Source organism: Carcharhinus amblyrhynchos, chromosome 23 (assembly GCF_965287045.1).
Source record: "Carcharhinus amblyrhynchos chromosome 23, sCarAmb.v2.hapA, whole genome shotgun sequence".
Classification (NCBI taxonomy): domain Eukaryota; kingdom Metazoa; phylum Chordata; class Chondrichthyes; order Carcharhiniformes; family Carcharhinidae; genus Carcharhinus; species Carcharhinus amblyrhynchos.
The window spans coordinates 8,167,553-8,189,402 of NC_137346.1; the positions used below are offsets into that span (position 1 = coordinate 8,167,553).

The 21,850-nt window shown below is 45.4% G+C and overlaps 1 protein-coding gene and 1 non-coding gene across 2 annotated transcripts in view; both read right to left on the minus strand.

Moving 5' to 3' along the window:
- The window catches only part of dph1 (diphthamide biosynthesis 1), a 592,086-nt gene extending 585,456 nt beyond the window's left edge, over positions 1–6,630 (minus strand). Inside the window, exon 1 of the mRNA XM_080210803.1 lies at positions 6,476–6,630. Within this exon, the coding sequence (XP_080066929.1) occupies positions 6,476–6,584 (109 nt within the window). The 5' untranslated portion in view covers positions 6,585–6,630. The remainder of the gene's footprint in view (positions 1–6,475) is intronic.
- A 10,229-nt stretch (positions 6,631–16,859) lies between these two features.
- Positions 16,860–17,044, minus strand: LOC145357647 (U2 spliceosomal RNA). The gene has a single exon (XR_013889340.1). It is a non-coding gene; the product is annotated as a U2 spliceosomal RNA (small nuclear RNA).
- Positions 17,045–21,850: the final 4,806 nt, after the last annotated feature.

The window sequence follows — 21,850 nt, forward strand, 5'->3', positions numbered from 1 at the left end:
TGCGGGTTCAAGTCCCGTTCAGAGACGCTCACAGCAGTATACTGAAGGAGTGCTACACTGCTGGAGATGCTGTGACATGACTGAGGCATACAAGATCATGAGGGATGTGGACAGGGTGAACAGGAAGCAGCTGTTCTCCTGGGTTGAGGGGTCAATCAGGAGGGGGCAGAGTTTTAGAGAAAGAGGCAGGAGATTCAGAGGGGATTTGAGAAAAGAGTTTTTCACTCAAAAGGGTTGTGGGAAGCTGGAATGCACTGCCTGGATGAAGGAAGGGGAGGGGGGCTAATAAGGCCAGGGATGGGGGAGTGTGAAGGTGAGGCTAAGGGGTGGAGGGGGACAGTTGTTGAGGCTGTCTCATCCCCCCTCTTGGTGCAGTAAGAAAGCATAATACAAATAGGCCTCAGATTATCAAGCAGGACAAGACTTGTAACCTAACCATGCCATAGGGAAAGTCTGCAGTCTGCTCTATAATTGCCCTGAAAACATATCTCAAACGATTGGATAATTAATTCTGGTTTAAGAAATGCAAGCTGCACAGCAAAAAACTGAAGAGAGCTTTGGAATATCAGATAATTTGAATTAAAAGCAACCGCTACAAGTTGACTGCTGTGTGCATAGCCTGAGTACACACAACTCTCACTTCCTTCACAGAGTATAGTTTTTGCACCTCATGCACACAACAGACTTTCAACCATCCGATTTTTATCCCCGTCTCAGTGTGCACATTCACCAATGCAAATCCTGCCATTGTTTATCACAACACATCAACTTAACACCTTAGCTGTCAAGAGACACCAAGATTCTGCAGAAAGTCCAATCCAAAGTATTATAAATAAAACAGTGTTCCTTTAAAATCATTTGTTTTACAAACTTTTTTATTTCTTTTCTTGAAAGTTAAAGGAAGTGCAGCATTTTATTTTATATGTGCCTCAGTGGATTACCCAGGTAGAGAGAAAGAGGGATTGTAACAGATACTCTGTTACAAGGCCGTTCAGAGAGGCATCACCACTGAGAGTACCTCAGTCTCCCTGAAGCTGCCACTGTATCTGGGAGTGAAAACTACCCTTTTTAAAACATCTCTTTCTCAACTCTATAATCACAGCGGGGATACACATTCAAAACTTCCCCCAAAGGACTTCACAGCCAATGAAACTCTGAGCGTTATGTAGGGATGCAAGACATTCAATTTTCAAGCAGCAATATTCCACAATGACTGTCTGTGTGGAATCTGCACGTTCTCCCTGTGTCTGCATGGGTTTCCTCCAGATGTTCCAGTTTCCTCCCACACACCAAAGGTGTTCAGGTTATGTGAATTGACCATGTTAAATTGTTCCTTAGTTTCAGGGGGATCAGTGTCAGGGTAAATATTATGATGTTATGGGGATAGGGCGTGGGTTGATTATTCTCAGTGCAGGCTTGATGGGCCAAATGGCCTTCTTCTGCGCTGTACGGATTCCATGAGTGAGAAAACTGAGAGAATGCCCCTGCAATTTTCTTCCACAAATCATAGAACCCTACAGTGCGGAAGAAGGCCATTCGGCCCATTGAGCCTGCACTGACAATCCCACCCAAGCCCTATCCACATAACACTACGTATTTACCCTACTAATCCCCCTGATAGCAAGGGATAATTTAGCACGGCCAATCCACCTAACCCAAACATCCTTGGAATGCGGGAGAAAATCAGAGCACCCGGAAGAAACCCACGCAGACACGGGGAGAAAATGCAAACTCTACACAGTCACCCGAGGCTGGAATCAAACCCGGGTCCCTGGCACTGTGAGGCAGCAGTGCTAACAACTGAGCCACCCTAAAACTGAATTTAAATTCCATCGCCTGTCATGGGGAGGGTTGGGGGTTTGAACCTGGGTCTCTGGATTACTGGTCCAGTGACAATGCCATTACATCACTACCTCCTCACCATGTCACATGATCTTTTCTACCCATCTGAACAGGCACAAGAACATAACGAGGACACAGGAGTAGGCCACTCAGCACGATCATGTCTGATGTTAGGCTTCAACGCCCTTTTACCACCGCCCCCACATGTCCCTTAATTCCCCGAGAGAGCAAAAATCTATCTCAGTCTTAAACGTATTCAACGATGGAGCATCCACAACCCTCTGCAGTAGAGAATTCCAAAGATTCATAACCCTTTGAGTGGAGGAACTTCTCTTCATCTCAGTCCATAAGTCATAGGAGCAAAATTAGGCCACTTGGCCCATTGGCCCATCGAGTCTGCTCCACCATTCAATCATGGCTGTTTTTTTAAAGCCTATTCACCTGCGTAAATGATCAGCCCCCTTACCCTGAGACTGTCCCTCCTCCCCATCCCCCCCGTCCCGACCTTCCAAGGGTTTAGGCTCCCCAACCTGAGGCAACAGTTTTTCAGTGACTAGCTTATGATAAAGACTATTGACCACCTGTATGCATTTGAGATGTGGACATATAGGAGGAAGAATGGACAGCTTTCTGACTCGTGTCAATAACTGAGCCTAACTGACCATTCATTGTGGAGGGAGGAAGTTGCAACAAAAGGTTAATAAATGCATAAAAAACAGCAACCCATGAACTGCAGCTCATTACCACAGGGATAGAATTGATCTGAAACAACACTGTGCACACTTCTGATCGCTATCCAAAATCACAGAATCCCTCCAATGCAGGAGGCCATTCAGCCCATCGAGTACGTACCAACAATAATCCCACTCTATCCCCATTACTCCACATATTTACCCTGCTAACTCACCCCCAAAACTAGGGTCAATTTAGCATGGTCAATCAACCTAACCCGCACATCTCTGGGAGGAAACTGGAGCACCCAGAGGAAACGCACGCAGACACGGGGTGAATGTGTAAACTCCACACAGATAGCGGCCCAAGCCAAGGACTGGACGTTGCAAGGTAGAGGTACTAACCAATGTGCCACCATGCCACCCAAATTCCATTACGCACTCTGGGAACTTTACAATGCAATAGAACACTGACCAAATGCAAATTCCATTTTGTAATGCAAAGGTGAGTGCTAAACTTTAGGGACACAGGAATAGGAGTAGGCCATTCAGCCCATCAAACCTCTCTGCCATTTGACACAATCATAGCTGATTATCCACTTCAACGCATTTTTTTTTACACCATTCCCATACTCCTTTATGCCATTAGTATTCAGGACTCTGTCAATCTCTGCTTTAAACATTCTCAATGACTGAGCTTCCAAAGCCCTCTGGGATAGAGAATTCCAAAGATTCACAACGCTGTGAGTAAAAGAAAAATTCTCCTCATCTCGGTCCTAAGTAGCTTCCCCCTTGTTGTGAAACTGTGCGCCCCCCCCCTTGTTGGAGACACCATTTCCAATTTTCTCTCACCAACTTTTCCAGAGGCACTATAAAAAGCACTCTTTCTGGTTGTATCACAGCTTGGTATGGCTCCTGCTCTGCCCAAGACCACAAGAAACTACAAAGGGGTCGTGAACATTTCCCAGTCCATTATGCAAACCAGTCTCCCATCCATTTACTCCACCTATACTTCTCACTACCTCGGAAAAGCAGCCAGCATAATTAAGGACCCCATGCACCCGGGACATTCTCTCTTCTGTTGGGGAAAAAGATACAAAGGGTTACGCACCAACCAACTCAAGAACAGCTTCTTCCCTGCTGCCATCAGACTTTTGACTATTACTTATATTAAGCAGATCTTTCTCTACACCCTAGCTGTGACTATAACACGATATTCTTTCCTTTTCCCCTGTGTACTCTATGAATGGTATGCTTTGTCTGTACAGTGCAAGAAATAATCCTTTTCACTGTATATTAATACATGTGATAATCATAAATCAAGTCAAATCAATGAGACATTAAACCAAACAGAACCTGCATGGCTTCTCAAGTATTAAAATTGAGCAGGTAAATTCTCCCCACTGTCTTGGCCAACATTTATCCCTCAAAGTTACACATTACATCAACAACTTGTATCTGCATAGCAGCTCTACATTACAATGCTTCAAAAGCGTTTTATTTGCTATAAAGTGCCTAGACAAGGCACATGGTCACGAAAAGCTACTGGTAAATGGAAAACATTACCAAAATCATGACATCAAACCAAACTAAGTGATATAGCAGCACGGGCTCGTTGGGCCTGTTTCCCAGGCTGTTTTTGTTCTTTGTTATATCAGGGCAGATGAACAAAGCACTTGGTGAAAGTGGTAAATTTAAATGTGTAAATTTAAATAAGGCAGAGAGGTAGAGAGAGAAAAAGGAAAAGAGTGCGGGAGACAGAAAGGATGAGAGAGAGGCAAAGAGAGAAGTCGAGAGACAGAAAGGAAGAGAAAGAGAGAGTGGTAGAGACAACGGAAGAGCGAGAAAGAGACAGAGAGACATAGGAAGAGAAAGAAAGAGAGGTAGAGAGGCAGATAGAAAGAAAGAGAGGTAGAGAGACAGATAGGAAGAGAGAGGGAGAGAGAACGATGGAAAGAGCGAAAGGGGGAGAAAAAGAGACAGATTGGAAGACAAAGGTTGAGAGACTGACAGGAAGACAGAAAAGTGGAAAGACAGCTAGGAAGAAAGAGAGAGAGGGGGTGGAGAGACAGATAGGAAGAGAGAGAGAGACAGAGACAGACTGGAAAAGAGAGAATGAGAGACTAATTGGAACAGAGAGATGTGGAGAGACAGATAGGAAGAGAGAGAGAGGTGGAGAGACAGAAATGTTTGTGGAGGGAACAACAGGGTTTATGGCCCAGGCAGCTGAAGGCACCAATGATGGGACAACTGAACTTAGGGAATGTGTAAGAAGCAGATTTGGAGAAGTATAACTAAGAGGGCCTGAGGGAGGTTACAGAAGGGATTTGAAAGCAAAGATGAGGATTTTAAAATTTAGCCAGGAATCAATGCAGCGAACACAAAGCTGATGGTGGGTGAATATACAGAGAAAGATAGAAAATAACAGGAGATCACTCGGCCCTTTGAGCCTGCTACACCATTAAACATGATAAGACTTGGAGCAAGTAATCACAGACAGCAATGTTTTGAATGGGTTTAAGTTCATGGAAGATGAGTGGCTGGTCAGGGATCCACGGAATAGCCATATTGAGAGATCACAGAGACGTGGTTTTAGCAGCTATAGAGCTAAGGCAGGGGTAGAATCAGACCGTGTTACCAAGCTGGAAATAAGTGGCTGTGGTAATGTAGAGGATATGCAGCAAGGAGCTAATCTCAGGAAAGATTATGACAGCAAGGTAGCAAACCGTCTGGTTCAGTTTCTGACAGCTGTCAGCGAGAGAGGAGATGATCAGGTCAGTGTTGTGTGTGGGGGCTTGCTGTGTGCAAACTCACAGCTGCTATTCCCACAACACTCACTACACCTCAAACAGGTAACATGCTTTGGGATATCCTGAGGATGTGAAAACTGCGATATAAATATAAAGCTTTCTTTTTTTATCCCTCTGTAGAAGTTTAAATGACCCTGAATATCTCCAAGATACCAGCAACTCTGCCTCTCTAAATACTTATATTGAGTCAGAGTTGGAATAATTCACAGATAGAAATACATCCCACCATCCTCTGTACCCACAATCAATCTGTGTGGGGGGGGGGGGGGGGGGGGCGGAGGAGACACACAACGTGATGTTACCCCGTCCTGTCAGGGGACACAGAGTGATATTACCCCATGTCTCTGTCTGTCTGTCAGGGGGTCACAGAATGATGTTACCCCCATCACTCTCTCTGTCAGGGGGCAGAGAGTAATATTACCCCCATCACTCACTCACTCTGTTAGGGGGACACAGGGTAATGTTACCCCCCCATCACTCTCTGTCAGGAATCACAGAGTGATGTTACCCTCTGTCACTCTCTGTCAGGGGGGACAGAGGGTGATGTTATCCCTCTGTCTCTCGCTCTCTCTCTCAGGGGGACAGAGGGTGATGTTATTTCCCCCCCCCCATCTCTCTCTGTCAGAGGGACAAATGGGGTGATGTTACCCCATGTCTCTCTCTCTGTCAAGGGGGACATAGGGTAATGTTACCCCCCCCCCATTGCTCTCTCTGAGCCGGGGTGGGGAGGGGGAACGGTCACAGGGTGATATTACCCCATGTCTCTATGTCTGCCAGAGGGTCACAGGACGATGTTACCCCCACTCTCTCTCTCCCTGTTAGGGGCTCACAGGGTGATGTTATCCCCTGCTTACCTCTCTCTCTCAGGGAGACACATGGTGATGTTACCCCCGTCTCTCTCTCTCTGTGGGGACCATGGTAATGTTACCCCCACAGGGGGACCATGGTAACGTTACCTCCCCACCGTCTCCTCAGGGAGACACATGGAGATGTTACCCCCTGTCTCTCTCTCTCTGTGTCACGGTAATGTCGCCCCCCCAACTTAGGGGGACACATGGTAATGTCACCCCCCACCCCAGGGGGACACAGGGTGATGTTACCCCCTGTCTCTCTCTCTCTCTCTCTGTCTCCCTCCCGGTCCCTCAGTCGCACCTGCCGCTCTCTCAGTGTTTTTGGCGCCAGTGGGGAGCAGCTCCCGGCGGGAAGCCGCGCTCTGGGCCGGGGCTCCGCTCGCGCTCTCTGCCCGGATCCGCTCCGCCATCCGCTAAACTCAACAGCGGGGCCGCAAAAAGACAACCGCAACAGAGCCGGAGAGATCGATTCAGACAGAGCAATCACACCCGAGCGAATGGATCGAGTGAACTGGGAGGGAGAGAGGGGGCGAGGGAGGGAGAGGGTGAAGGAGGGACATATTGAGGGCGGGAAATAATGAGATAGGGCCATATTGAGGGAGGGAAATATTTGAGGGATTGGGATAATGAGGGAGGGAAATATTGAAGAATGGGGATAATGAGGGAGATAGGGAGGGAGATTATGCGGGAGGGAGATAATGAGAGAAGGAAGTATTGAGTGGGGAAATATTGAGGGAGGGAGATAATGAGGGAGGGAAGTATTAAGGAAGGGAGATATTGGGGATGAGGCTAATGAAGGAGGGACATATTGAGGAAGGGAAATATTGAGGGATGAGGCTAATGAGGAGGGGAAATATTGAGAGAGAGGAATATTGAGAGAGGGAGAAAGGGAATAAGAGAGGGGTTTAATGAGAAAGGCTAATATTGAGGTATAATGAGAGAGTGAGAAAGAGAATGAGTGAGGGAAATATTAAGGGATGGGAATAATGAGGGAGGGAGATAATGAGGGAAGAGTTAAAAAAGGGTGGGAATAATGAGGGAGTAATTAAAAAGGGGGAATAATGAGGGAGGGTGCTAACAATGGGGAAATATTGAGGGGGAGAGAGATAATAAGTGGGGTGATATTGAGGGAATCTGGTAATGTGGGAGGGAAATAATGCGGGGTGGAAATATTGAGGGAATAAGATATGGAGGGATTAGGTTAATGAGGAAGGATTATGTTGGTAGTATCTCTCAACTGAGATGTAGATAATCAGGTCCAAGGGAGTTATCTACTTTAAGTCCCATTAGTTTCTCTAGTATTCTTTTTACTAATGTGAATATCTTGCAGTTCCTTGTTTACACTAGTCCCTTGATTCTCCATTATTTTGAGGAGCTTTTAAAGATATTTTTCTCCCTGAAGACAGACACGAAGTATTCCAGGTTATAAATTCTTCTGACTACGCTTGTAATGAATCTACATTTGTTTTGTTTTTGCTAAGCTTTCCCTTTTCACAGTACTACAGAGGTGTTTATAGTCCGTTTTCATGTTTCTCATTAATTAACTCTGATATCCTATTTTCTCTCTTTTTTGGTCCTCCTCTGCAGAATTCTAACATACTCCCAATCCTCAGACTTACCATTTTTTTGGTAACTTTTCATGTCTTTTCCTTTGATCTAATGCCATCCTTGATTTCTGCTATTAGCCACAGTAGATTTTTGTACATTAAAGGAAGATATATTTGTGGTGAACTATGTATTAGCTCTTTAAATGTTAGCCATTGCCTGTCTGCCTTCGTAACTTTAACATAATTTCCAAACTACTACAGCTAATTTACCCCTCATAACTTCATAGTTTTCTTTGTTTAGATTTATGATCCTAGTTTCTGATCGATATCACTTTCAAACAATGTAACATTCTGTCATATTATGGTCACTCTTTACTAAATGGTCCTTTACAACAAAATTCTTAATTAGTATAACACTAAATCTAAAATAACCTGATCTCAAGTTGGTTCCTCAATGGACTGCTCTAGAAAACCATCTTGCATAGATTCTAAGACCTTATCCTCCGCAACTTTAATACGAATTAGGTTTATCCAGTCTGTGTGTAGGTTGAAATCCCCCCATGATTAATATATTTTCCTTGTTATATGCACCTTTAATTTCCTGTTTAATACTGTGATTTACGTTATCACTTCTGTTTGGTGACCAATGAATGTGGGGTGGCACAGTGGTTAGCACTGCTGCCTCACAGCGCCAGGCACCTGCGTTCGATTCCTGGCTTGGGTCACTATCTGTGTGGAGTCTGTATGTTCTCCCCATGTCTGTGTGAGTTTCCTCTGGGTGCTCCGGTTTCCTCCCAAAGTCCAAAGTTATGCAGGTTGGGTGTATTGGCCATGCCAAATTCTCCTTCAGTGTACCTGAACAGGAGGCAGAGTGTGGCAACTGGGGGATTTTCACAGTAACTTCATTACTATGTGAGTGCAAGCCTACTCGTGACTAATAAGTAAACTTTACTTTTTAACTCTCACCAATGTTTTCTACCCTTTGCTGTTTCTTGGTTCTACCCAAACTGATTTTATGGGCAGAATTTCACAGACAATGTGCGTGCTTTGCGGGTGGAACTGGGAGTAGCTGTAATTCCCAACTCTGGCCTTGGTCAATTTAAACTTGCCATATTACACTGGCTTTTTTATTCATTCATGGGACCTAGGCATTGCTGGCTGGGCCAGCATTTATTGCCCATCTTTTGTTGCCTGAGGGTAGTTGAGAGTCAACCACATTGTTGAGGCTCTGGAGTCACATGCAGGCCAGATCGGGTAAGAATGGCAGATTTCCTTCCCTAAGAAACATTGGTGAACCAGGTGGGTTTTCCCGACAATCGACAATGGTTTCATGGTCATCAATAAATTCTTCATTCAAGTATTTTTTATTGAATTCAAATTCCACCATCTGCTGTGGCGGGATTTGAACCCGGGTCCCCAAAACTAAGTCTCTGGATTAATAATCTAGTGATAATACCATTAGGCCATCGCCTCCTCTATCTGCGTGAATTGCAGCTGCATTGTGTGAATGGGCTTGTGGGGGCGGACAGCATGTTCAATGTTGGCCTGTCCTGAGGTTTAAAGATGTTGCATTGAAGCCACTGCAGAAAGCAGAGCATGCAAACTGTCATCCGATGGAAGACCAAATGGGAGTGAGCCAGCAAGCCCCTCGTTTCTCTGACGACTATCTGCAAGCTTAGTTGGGGGCAGTGACAGCCAGGTGGGACATCTTCATTGCCTAAGGATAGAAGGAGGAAGCCATCCCATCTCACCAAGAACACTTGGGCAGAGGTGGCAGCTGAGGTCAGAAGGCATGACCTGGTCCGATGCACCTAGGCACAGTGTTGGGAAAGGTTCATTGACCTTCTGTGCTTAGCAGGGGTGAACTTTGGGTGCACATTAGTCCAGTGTCGAGGACAGAGGAAGGATGCCTGTCCATCATTGCAATCACGTGTGTGGGGTTCAGGGAGTTTCAGAGCACACATCTGCCCATGCATCTCAAGGCTGGAGAGAAGAATCTGCAGCATTGGGTCCATTCTAGGGTCAGCTGTCCAAAGGGGTGGGAACAGCATCTGGCTTCTCAGAAATGACTTGAATTGAGGAGCAGCATGGTATGGAAATGGAAGGTTGAGCACTCAATGGACATCTGCACTTAGATGCAGGAGAAACATAACCACAATGACTGGGTGAGCGCAGCCACTGGTGGTGAGATGCCACCTGCTGATCCTCATCAGCCATGAGCCTGAAGGCCTGGAACTCGAATCCGGCACAGAGGAAGGTCACCAGGTGAGGCTGGCATCTCGGAGGAAGGTAAGAGTCCAGCGGGCAGGATGAGCATGGAAATGATGTCTGGGCATCTCACCTCTCAGAACGGCCTCAGTGATTTGCCGGTCGCTGAGACACTTCATGTAACTAAGGCCGATCGCACTGGACAGCCGGTGTTGGAAGTTGACTCTGTGTGATGTGAGTGATGTCTCAGACCAATTGTCTTCATCCATCAGCGGAGCCATCCACCAGAGGCAGCCAGGAGGTCGACGACCTTCCACTGGCACTGGAGCAAGAAACCTCATAGAATACACCTGCGGCATACCCTCTCTTAGTACCAATCACCAGTGTAGATACTGGCACAGCAGAGGACTTATTACATTCGCTGGAGCAGGTGGTGGAGGCAGGGAGAGCCCAGGGCACCAACAGTCAGAGGGCTACTGGAGACCAAGACCATGCTGAATCAGAGGAAGATGACCCTCCAGAGTCATCAGTAGGGGAGATCCCTGCACTCCAAAAGTTCATGCTAACAAATAAATCTGTTGGACTTTAACCTGGTGTTGTGAGACTTCTTATTTTGCCAATTGAAATATTTAAATATGACAAGCTATAATTCTTAACTGCTAGCCTATCTCTATCAGTTCCAATTTAAACAATATTCCTCATAGACATAAATTTCTCCTCAGATTCAGCTAGCAAAGGCACACAGGCTTATGTGAGTCACTAGGACTCAAGCCTCTGAACACCTTTGGACAGAAATACAGAGAAATCCTGTCTTCTGACTCTCAGACAGCAGCCCCCAGAGTAAGACCTGTCTTCACACAGCAGAACTCCAGAAAGAGAGAGAGGGAAAAAAACATCTTTTGCAGACCTCTGGATAAAGCTATCTGTATCCTGGCATGGTGGCACAGTGGTTAGCACAGCTGCTTCACAGTGCCAGGGATTCGGGTTCAATTCCGGCCACGGGTCACTGTCTGTGTGGAGTTCGCTCTTTCTCACTGTGTTTGCATGGGTTTCCTCCCAAGACTGCAAGGAACTACAAAAGGTTGTGAATGTAGTCCAATCCATCACACAAACCAGCCTCCCGTCCATTGACTCTGTCTACACTTCCCGCTGCCTCAGCAAAGCAGCCAGCATAATTAAGGACTCCATGCACTCGCACTCCAGACATTCTCTCTTCCACCTTCTTCCTTTGGGAAAAGATACAAAAGTCTGAGTCACATACCAGTCAGCTCAAGAACAGCTTCTTCCCTGCTGCTTTCAGACTTTTGAATGGAGTTGCATTAAGTTGATCTTTCACCCTAGCTATGACTGTAACACTACATTCTTCACTTTCTTGTTTCCTTCTCTATGAACGGTACACTTTGGCTGGATAACGCACAAGAAACAACACTTTTCATTGTATGTTAATGCACGTGACAATAATAAATCAAATAACCCATTCATCTTTGGACTATTTGATTCCCATGCTAAATTAACCTTAGTGTCAGGGAGATTAGCAGGGTAAATGAGGGTTATGAGAATAGGGCCTATGCGGGATTGTGGTCAGTACAGATTTGATAGCCTGAATGGCCTCCTTCTGTACTGTAGGGATTCTATATTCTAGTAGGTCCGAGGTTCAATTTCTAGAGAGAGAGAGGAAGAAGGAACTGCTGCTCCTTCTAAATTCAAACAACAACTGCCTGTCTGTAAGCCTAGCTCCACCCATTCACGTGACTCCCTCTTGTCAATCAAACCAATTATACCCTACTCTGAAACCCCAGGACACAATCCTAAAAATAACAGAACTGCTTTAACTCAGGTTAAACCAAACACTCCAATAATTAGGAACAATTACTCTTCTCCGTGCTCAGCAGGTGGGCTGACAGTTGGAGACAATTGGCACCATAATCAGAGTGGAAGCACAAGACAGTCCCCTCACAAGAAACATGACACAAATACGCTTTTTAAAGGCACAGTTTTGTCACATGGGGCATAACCAAGGATGAATCAGATCCATTTGAGCAGCTCAATCATTGTGCAATTATATACTATAAATGATTATACCTCTTTTGAGGGTGGGTCTTTAAAAACAAAGGGCTATGTTGTGATGTACTTTTAAGGGATCGCTGTATGACATCACCAAAGAAAGCATTTGATTTGATTTATTATTGTCACATGTTTTGGAATATAATGAAAAGTATTGTTTCTTACGCACTATGCAGACAAAGCATTCCATTTGGAGAGTACATAGGGGTGAAGGAGATGGTGCAGAATGTAGTGTTACAGTCATAGCTAGGCTGTAGAGCAAGATCAACTTAATACGAGGTAGGTTCATTGAACAGTCTGATGGCAGCAGGGAGGAAGCCGTTCTTGAGACAGTTGGTACGTGATCTCAAACTTTTATATATTTTTCCCGATGGAAGCAGATGGCAGAGAGAATGTCCAGGGTACGTGGGGTTCTTGATTATGCTGGCTGCTTTTCCAAAGCAGCGGGAAGTGTAGACAGAGTCAGTGGATGGGAGGCTGGTTTGCATTGATGAACTTGGCTTTGTTCACAATCCTTTGTAGTTTCTTGCAGTCTTGGACAGTGCAGGAGCCAAACCAAACTGATACAAACAGAAAGATTGTAAAAATTGGTGAGAGTCATAGTGGACATGCCAAACTTCTTTAGCTTCCAAGTGTGTCATGTGATCTAGATTTTGTTTCACCTTTGTTTTCCAGCAGAGCACACACATACAGCTCTGCTGGTGGTGTCTCTGAGCTTTTTGCCTTAGAGAGATGTTCCTTATATAAATGTTCCCATGTGCCTGATCTCAACAAATGAACCCACAACATGTTTGCACAATTCCTTATGAATGAATGGTGCTTTTTATATCATTAAGGAAATGCAACAATTACTTGTGCCCCAACCAACATTGTTAAATTGGATTACCCAGCCATTATCACATTGCTGTTTCTGGGAACTTGCTGCAGACAAAATTTCCAACGTTGCAATAGTCAACACCACACTTCAACATAAGTTAATTAACTAGGCAACATTTGGGGTTTAGGTCACTGAGCAGGGAAACCACAAACCTACATCAACGTGCTGGGAGTTCCAGGTTCAAGTCTTAACATTTACAATGTTGTCTTTTAAAAAGCATTTAGACAGTTACATGAGTAAGATGGGTATAGAGAGATATGGGCCAAATGCGGGCAATTGGGGTTAACTTGGGGGTTTAAAAAAAAGGGTGGCATGGACAAGTTGGGCTGAAGGGCCTGTTTCCATGCTGTAAACTTCTATGCCTCTCACCACTGTAAATGGTTAAATTTGAATCTTGTGGTCATGAAAGGTGCTATATAAATGCTAGACCTTCTTTCTCAAATTGATATTTAACTGAGAATTTATTCTTGAAATTGAGTGATCGGGAAGTCCCAGCACTTCACTTTTAGAATTTAAGGAGCTCTCCTGCTCACGGAAAGGCTGGTGTTTGAAAAACCCCCAGGTAGGCAGGGGGAGCAGTTCTGAAATCTCAGAGAAGTGATGTGGTTGTTTGAAAATCTCAGAATAAATATATTGACATTCTTGATCAACAGGAGGGACACAGTGTGTATTCAAAAAGGCAACTTATCGAACGCCTTCTGAAAATCCATATACGCAGTATGTACAGCATTCTCTTTATCTGTCTCATCAGTAAATTATTCAAAACACTATTATGTTTGGCAAAAGCAACTTGCCTTTAACAAGATATTGTCAGTTATCTATGATGAACCCATACATTTCTGGTTGCTCACTTTTTTTTCTGAATTGTTTTACACAGAAGGTGGTGGGTACCTGGAACTCGCTGCCAGGGGGAAATGGTGGAAGCAGATACAATGGTGACTTTTAAGAGAGGTCTGCACAAATACTTGAATAGGATGGGAATAGAGGGATATGGTCCCTGTAAGGGTCAGGGGCTTTAGTTCAGATGGGCAGCGTGGTCGATGCAGGCCTGTAAGGGCCGAAGAGCCTGTTCCTTGTGCTGTTATTTTCCTTGTCCATTAAGGATCCTAAGACTTTGAGTGGAGGTGGTGTCAGGCCAACAATTCATTTGAATCCCTGAAACAGATGATCTGGCCATTCCCACATCACCATTTATGGGATCCTGCTGTGCACACACTGGCTGCTGTGTTTCCTGCATTAGGAAAACGGGATTTGGTTCAAAGCAAAAATACTTGCAGACACCGGAATCTGAAACGAATACAGAAAATGCTGGAAAATCTCAGCATCTGTGGCGAGAGAATGGAACCAATGGACAGAATTTTACCAGCATGTCCGCCCGATGTTCATACGATCCCGCCTGAGGCCAAAGGAGACTGCCGTTCTCCAAGTCTCGCCCGTCCCCGGATCAGGGCGGGAGTGCCGGTCAAATTCCGGCCAATGTTTCGAGTCTGGATGACCTTTCCTCAGAGGCCTCTTCTGTACTGAATGACTTGATGGCAACAGTGACGGCACTTCACTGGTTGTAGGGTGTTACGCAGTGACCTGAGGCTGTAAGTGACACTGCATAAATTCAAGTCTTTCTTTCTAAGATGGTGCCAGGAATAATGGACTACAGGTGAATTTAAACTGATAAGGCAGGGGGATCTACAGCAGTAAGTCAGAGAGTACAGAAACTGTGGAGAACTCAGTAAATCGGTCCAGTGAGGCTAAGAGAAATATAACGTAGGGAGAGTGTACAAAACATGACAGGGCAGATAGTCTGAAGTGTGTTTGCTTTAATGAAAGGAGTATGACAGGTAAGGTGGGTGAACTTAAAGCTTGGATTACTGCATGGAATTACGATGTTGTGGCAATTACAGAGGTTTGGATGAAAGAAGGGCAGGACTGGCAGCTCAACATTCCAGCATTTAGATGCTTCAGCCGAGATAGAGAGGGTGACAAAAGGGATGGGGGTGTTGCTTTACTGATTAGGGAGAATGCCAGAGCTACACAGAGGGAGAACACCTTGGTGGGATCGTGCAATGAGGCCTTATGGATAGAACTCAGTAACAGCAGCGGTGCAATCACTCTGTTGGGGTTGTTTTAAGGACGTCCCAACAGCCAGCGTGAAGTGGAGGAACTGACATGGCAGCAGATTATGGGAAGATGTAACAACAACGGGGTTGTTGTGATGGCGATTTTAACTTTCCCAACATAGACTGGATTTCTTTAGTGCCAGGAGCTTGGACAGGGCAGAGTTTGGTCAATGTGCCCAAGAATGCTTCTTGAGACAATTTGCAGATCGTCCATCTTGGGAAGGGGCTATCTTAGACCTGGTTCTGGGAAACAAGCCCGGACAGGTAATTGATGTCTCTGTGGGGGACCATTCTGTCAACAGTGATCACAATTTTATAAGTTTCAAGATACTTGTGGAAGAGGATAGATGTAGTCCTAGAGTGAAAGTACTAAACTGGGGAAGGCGAACTACTACAGTATTAGGCAGGAGCTAGGGAATGTATACTGGGGGCGGTTATTTGACGATAAATCCACATCCAATATGTGGGAGTCAGTTGTTAACAATTCAGGGCAAGTATGTCCCTGTAAAAATGAAGGATAAAAATGGCAATGTTCGGGAACCCTGGACGACAACAGAGATTGTGAGCTTAGTAATAAAGAAGAAGGAGGCGTAAATAAACTTATGGAAATTGAAAACAGGTAAGGCTCTTGAGAAATACAAAGAAAGCAAGAAAGAGCTTAAACAGGGACATAGGAGGTCTAAAAAGGGTCATGAACTGTCCTAGACAGGCAGGATTAACGAGAATCCCAAAGCTTTTTATACATATACAAGGAGGTAGCTAAGGAATGGGTGGGTCCACTCAAGGATAGTGGAGGGAATTTGTGTGGGTCCAGATGGGTGGGTGAGATCCTTAATGAGTACTTTGCATCAGTATTCACAAAGGACAAAGATGTGGTGGATGATGAGTGTAGAAAGGAGAATATTGATATTCTAGAACCTGTTGAGATAAAAAGGGAGGAAGTATTGGAGGTTTTGAAAAACGTTAAGGTGGACAAGTCCCCAGGGCCGGACAGGGTCTATCCCAGAATACTGAGAGAGGCAAGGGAAGAAATTGCTGAGGCCTTGGCCAAAATCTTTGTATCCTCTTTAGCCACAGGCAAGCAATAAGAGGATTGGAGAATAGATAACAATTTTCCTCTGTTTAAGAAGGATAGAAAACACAATCCTGGAAGTTACAGGCCTGTGAGCCTTACATCAGTGATGGGAAAATTATTGGAGAAGATTCTTAGATACTGGATGTACTCACATCTGGAAGAGAATAGGCTAATTAGCGATAGGCAGCATGGTTTTGTGAAGGGGAGGTCGAGTCTCACAAACTTGATTGAGTTCTTTGAGGAAGAGACAATAAAACTTGACCAATGCAGGGCAGTGGATGTTGTATACATGGACTTTAGTAAAGCCTTCAATAAGGTTCCTCATGGCAAGCTGATACAGACGGTGAAGTCTTCTGGGATCTGAGGTGAGCTGGTAAGGCGGATACAAAACTGGCTTGGGCATAAAAGTCATGATGTGGGTATGCCGGCGTTGGACTGGTGTAAACACAGTAAAAAGTCTGACAACACCAGGTTTTAGGTTGGACTAAAACCTGGTGTTGTCAGACTTTTTATTGGGCATAAAAGGCAGACAGTAACCATTGGAAGGGTACTTTTCTAACCGGGGTTCATGATGTGGAGATGCTGGCGTTGGACTGGGGGGGGGTGGGGGTTACAAGCAGGGTTCCACAAGGATCAGTGTTGGGACCTTTGGTGTTTGTAACATATATAAATGATTTGGAGGAAAATGTAGGTGGCCTGATTAGTAAATTTGCAGGTGATATAAAAATTGGAGGAGGAGCAGATAGTGAGGAGGATTGTCAGAGGGTTGTTTTTGAAGTTTGAGAATGTCCCCAGAAAGGGGGTGGTGCACTGTTCCCAGAGATACTGCAATACCAGGCCGATACATAGAGTGGACGGAGCAAGCCCCTATTCCATCTCCCTGCTCCAAAAATCAATTTAAAAATGGTCCCCAGATAAGGGACGTATCAGATATTAAACCAATAAGAAGAGATACTTGATCTTAGCCAAAAGGCCGAGAGGGTACAGCAGGATAAATCGGCTGGAGACCTGGGCTGAAAGCAGAAGGAATTTAACCTGGACAAACATGAGGTGATGCGATTTGGAAGGTCTACTGCAGAAGGAAAGTATACAGTAAATGATAGAGTACTTAGAAATATTAGCATACAGAAGGATCTAGGTGTACAAATTCACAGTTCCCTGAAGATGGCAATTCAGGTGGACAAGGTGGTCAAGAAGGCTTATGGCATGCTGGCCTTCATCGGTTGGGGCATTGAGTGTAGGAATTGGAAAAGACTGGATAAGACTTTGGTTAGGCTGCATTTGGAATATTGTGTACAATTCTGGTCGCCACACTACTAGAAGGATGTTGATGCATCAGAAAGAATGCAGAAGAGATCTACCAAGATGTTGCCTGGTTTGGAGGATACAGACTATGAAGAAAGGTTGAACATACTTGGATTGTTTTCATTGAAGTGTCGGAGGATAAGGGGGGACCTGATAAAGGTCTACAAGATTATGACAGGATTGGATAGAGTGGATAGTCAGAGTCTTTTTCCCAGGGTTGAAGGGTCAATTATTCAGGGGTGTAGATTGAAAGTGAAATGAGGAAAGTTTAGTAGAGATGTAAGGGGCAAGTTTTTCACACACAGGGTGGTGAATGCCTGGTATGCGCTGCTGGAGGAGGTGGTGGAAGCAGATTCTATAACAACGTTCAAGAGGCATCTGGATAGATTCATGAATAGTCAGGGAGTAAAGGGATTATGGACCATATGGAGGCAAGAAAATATTAGACTTGAGAGGCATTTGTGTCAGCACAGACTTGGTGGGCTGAGGGGCCTGTTTTTTCTGCTGTACTGTTCTTTGTTCATCGAAGTGGAGAGGCATCATTTCTCCTCACTGCACAGAAGTCCAAAGCAAGATTTTATAGAGATGTTCAAAATATTGAAGGGTTTTGACAGAGTAAATTGATAAACTGTTAATAAATAATAATAAATGAATTGTTTTCACTGCCTGGAGCGTCTGTAACCACGGAAAGCAGATTTAACACAATTGGCAAAAAAGTCAGATCAGAATTGAGGAGAATTTTTTTTAAGTCAGCAAGCTGTTATGATCTGGGGCGCAAATACTTTTCATTATTATTCATGGGACATGGGCGTCACTGGCTGGCCAGCATTTATTGCCTATCCCAGATCGCCCTTAAACTGAGTGGCTTGCTAGGCCATTTCAGAGGGGCAGTTGAGAGTGACCCACATTGCTTTGGCTCTGGAGTCACATGTAGGCTGGACTAGGGAAGGACAGCAGATTTCCCTTCCCTAAAGGACATTAGTGAACCAGGTCGGTTTTTTTCCGACAATGGACAATGATTTCATGATCATCAGTAGATTCTTAATTCCAGATTTTTTAAATTGAATTCAAGTTCAATCGTGAAAGGGAAAAAGACTCAGTGATTTCTTTCGAATGAGAATTAGATTGGTATTTAAGGAGGATAAATTTGCCAGGCAGTGTATAAATAAGGAAATGAGATGAACCAGCTCCCTCTTTTGAAGAGCTGAAATAAGTATGATGGGCTGAATGGCCTCCTTCTGTATTCTATGATTCTAATATTGGAAGTTTATTCTTCAGTCTCTCCTTGAATAAAGGTGGTGCATTGGCTGTTCTCCAATTCCACTGTACAATTTGCATTTTTTAGGCCAATTGAAATGTTGTGGCTGCTTTTATCTCCACTTTGATTTCTTTCAAAAGACTCAAGATCTTGTTATTTCTTTTTTAGAGCCAATATCTTCTTTTTGCAGTTCATCTCTAACAATCGTTCCAAATCCTCCTCCAGTACACCTACATTCTAATTTCACCATTATTTGTAAAGACGTATTGTAAGTGTTTATTTATTATCTCCACTGTGCCGTCATTTTCTGCAGTTAGTCTCATTGCCTTCAACCCACAAAGGTACAACAGTGCCCTTAACTATCCTTCCACCTTTCCAACAAGCCTATTTCATTGGGAATGGGACTGCAGCAGCTGTATGACTGGATTGATAATCCACAGGTTTGAACCAATTATCCAGAAGATTTGAGTTTGTAATCTCGCCATTGGCAATCGAAAATCTTAAATCAGTTAAAAGAGAAATCTGGAAAAGTTGGATTCAGTAAAAGTGATCGTGATTAGAGTGAAAACCCAATTGGGACTAAGTTCCTCTACAGATTGACACATTCCATACTATAATAACCCTTTCCCTCTATGGTCACTCATTGTTTGTCATAGAAACAATCTTTAACCAAGTAGGGCAGCACAGTGGCTCAGTGGTTAGCGCTACTGCTCCACTGCGCCAGGGACCCGGGTTCGATTCCCCGGCTTGGGTCACTGTCTGTGTGGGTTTGCACTTTCTCCCCTTGTCTGTGTGGGTTTCCTGCATGTGCTGTGGTTTCCTCCCACAGTCCGAAGGAAATTTGGCATGTCAGCTATGACTCTCACCAACTTTTACAGATGCACCATAGAAAGCATTCTCTCTGGTTGTATCACAGCTTGGTATGGCTCCTAATCTGCCCAAGACTGCAAGGAACTGTAAAAGGTCGTGAATGTAGCCCAATCCATCATGCAAACCAGCCTCCCATCCATTAATTCTGTCTACACTTCCCGCTGCTTCGGCAAAGCAGCCAGCATAATTAAGGACCCCACACACCCCAGACATTCTCTGTTCCACCTTCTTCCTTTGGGAAAAAGATACAAAAGTCTGAGGTCACACACCAAACATAAACATGATTTAAAGTAAAAACCGCTTTCTTCCTGTACTTCCGGTTCTCGGGGCTTGTTAGAGTGTAGTTTACTTCCGTACCGGAAGTTAGGCCAGGGGATAGTCGTTAAGGGGGAGCGGGGGGTATAAATCGGATACTCACCCGGGGACCCACCTCATTGTTCTCCGGGGCATTGAACCTGGTGGCTGTGGCTGTGGTGAGTGACTGATTTAAAGTAAAAACCGCTTTCTTCCTGTACTTCCGGTTCTCGGGGCTTGTTAGAGTGTAGTTTACTTCCGTACCAGAAGTTAGGCCAGGGGATTGTCGTTAAGGGGGAGCCGGGGGGTATAAAAAAGGGGTAGCAGCATAGAGCGGGCAGCGTCGGGAGCGGGTAGTGGAGTGAGTGGGAACAGAGTGAGAAGGGCTTTGGCTCGCTGGGCTTAGGAGAGAGCAGGCTTAGAGAAGGTGAGTGACAGATTTCTACCTTTGGGAGCTTAGAGGAGGTTGGGACATGGCAGGGAATATAGGGAGGAATGTAAGTTGTGTCAGGTGCCACATGTGGGAGTTCATGGTGGTGTCACGTGTCCCCAAGGTACACATCTGCAGTAAATGTTTGGAACTGCAGCGCTTGAGGGCCCGGGTCAGGCAACTCGAGGGGCGGCTGGAAGATGCATTTCTAGTTAGGGAGAACGAGGAGATAATGGCTGGGAACCATGAGAAGGAGGAGGTCTCGAGGGCTGAAGAAAAGGGAGGATGGACGACTGTGAGGAGGGGAAAGAGGAAGAAGAAGAGCAGTCAGGGTCCCCCAGCCTCCCCAGAGGCCCCCCAAGGTTCGTTGACAGGGGCACAGAAAGATAGGCAGGAGGGGGAGACTAACTTAGAGGGACAGAAGGGGGCCGGTAAGGTGATAGTGGTAGGGGACGGGAGGGTCAGAGGTATCGATAGGAGGTTCTGTGGACAGAGGCGTGACTCCAGGATGGTGGTCTGCCTCCCTGGAGCAGGGGTAAAGGACGTAACGGACAGGGTAGAAGGAATTTTGAAAGGGGAGGGGGCACAGGCTGAGGTCATAGTACACGTAGGGGAGGGGGACATAGGAAGGAGCAGTAGGGTAGAGGTACGTAGGCAATTTAGGGAGCTGGGGGCCAAACTAAAGAGTAGGACCTCCAGGGTGGCACTCTCTGGGTTGCTGCCCGGTACAAGCAGGGCAAAGAATGAAGAGATCATGCAGCTGAATGCATGGTTGAGGGATTGGTGTAGGGTAGAGGGCTTTACTTTTGTGGATCACTGGGAGGTGTTTAGGAGAGAAGGGCAATTGTACAGGAAGGGTGGGGAGAATTTGAATGGGAGGGGAACTAATGTCTTAGCAGGGAGGTTAGCTAGGGTGTTTACAAAGGGTTTAAACTAATATGGAGGGGGGGTGGGGAGGTGGCTGGGAGAGAGTCGGGTGAAAGGAAAAGTATCAGGGAGAAGGAGGTTCCGAGGGACACTTGTGGGTTGAACTGTGTCTGTTTCAATGCTAGGAGTGTGACAGGGAAAACGGATGAGCTTAGGGCCTTGATGTGTGTGAGGCAGTTAGATGTGGTGGCTGTAACAGAGACATAGTTAAGGGAAGGGCAGGACTGGCAGCTGAATGTTCCTGGGTACAAGTGTTTTAGGTGTGACAGAAGTGGGTTGAAGAGAGGTGGAGGGGTGGCACTGTTGGTAAAGGAAAACATCACAGTAGTGCAGAGGGAGGACAATATGGAAGAGATAGGGATTGAGTCGCTGTGGGTGGAGTTGAGGAATAAAAAGGGAGAGATTACGTTGCTAGGGGTGTACTATAGGCCACCCAACAGCCCGAGGTCGGTGGAGGAAGGTATTTGCAGGGGCATTTTGGATAGGTGCAGGAAGAATAGGGTGGTTGTAGTGGGTGACTTTAATCTTCCTGGAGTGAATTGGAGGGGGCCTAGAGCTGGGGGTACGGAGGGAGAGGAGTTTGTGAAATGTGTTTTGGAAGGGTCTCTAGAGCAGTATGTAACTAGTCCGACTAGGGGAGAGGCTATACTGGATTTAGTGTTGGGTAATGAGCCGGGGCAGGTGGGAGAGGTAGAGGTAGGCGAACA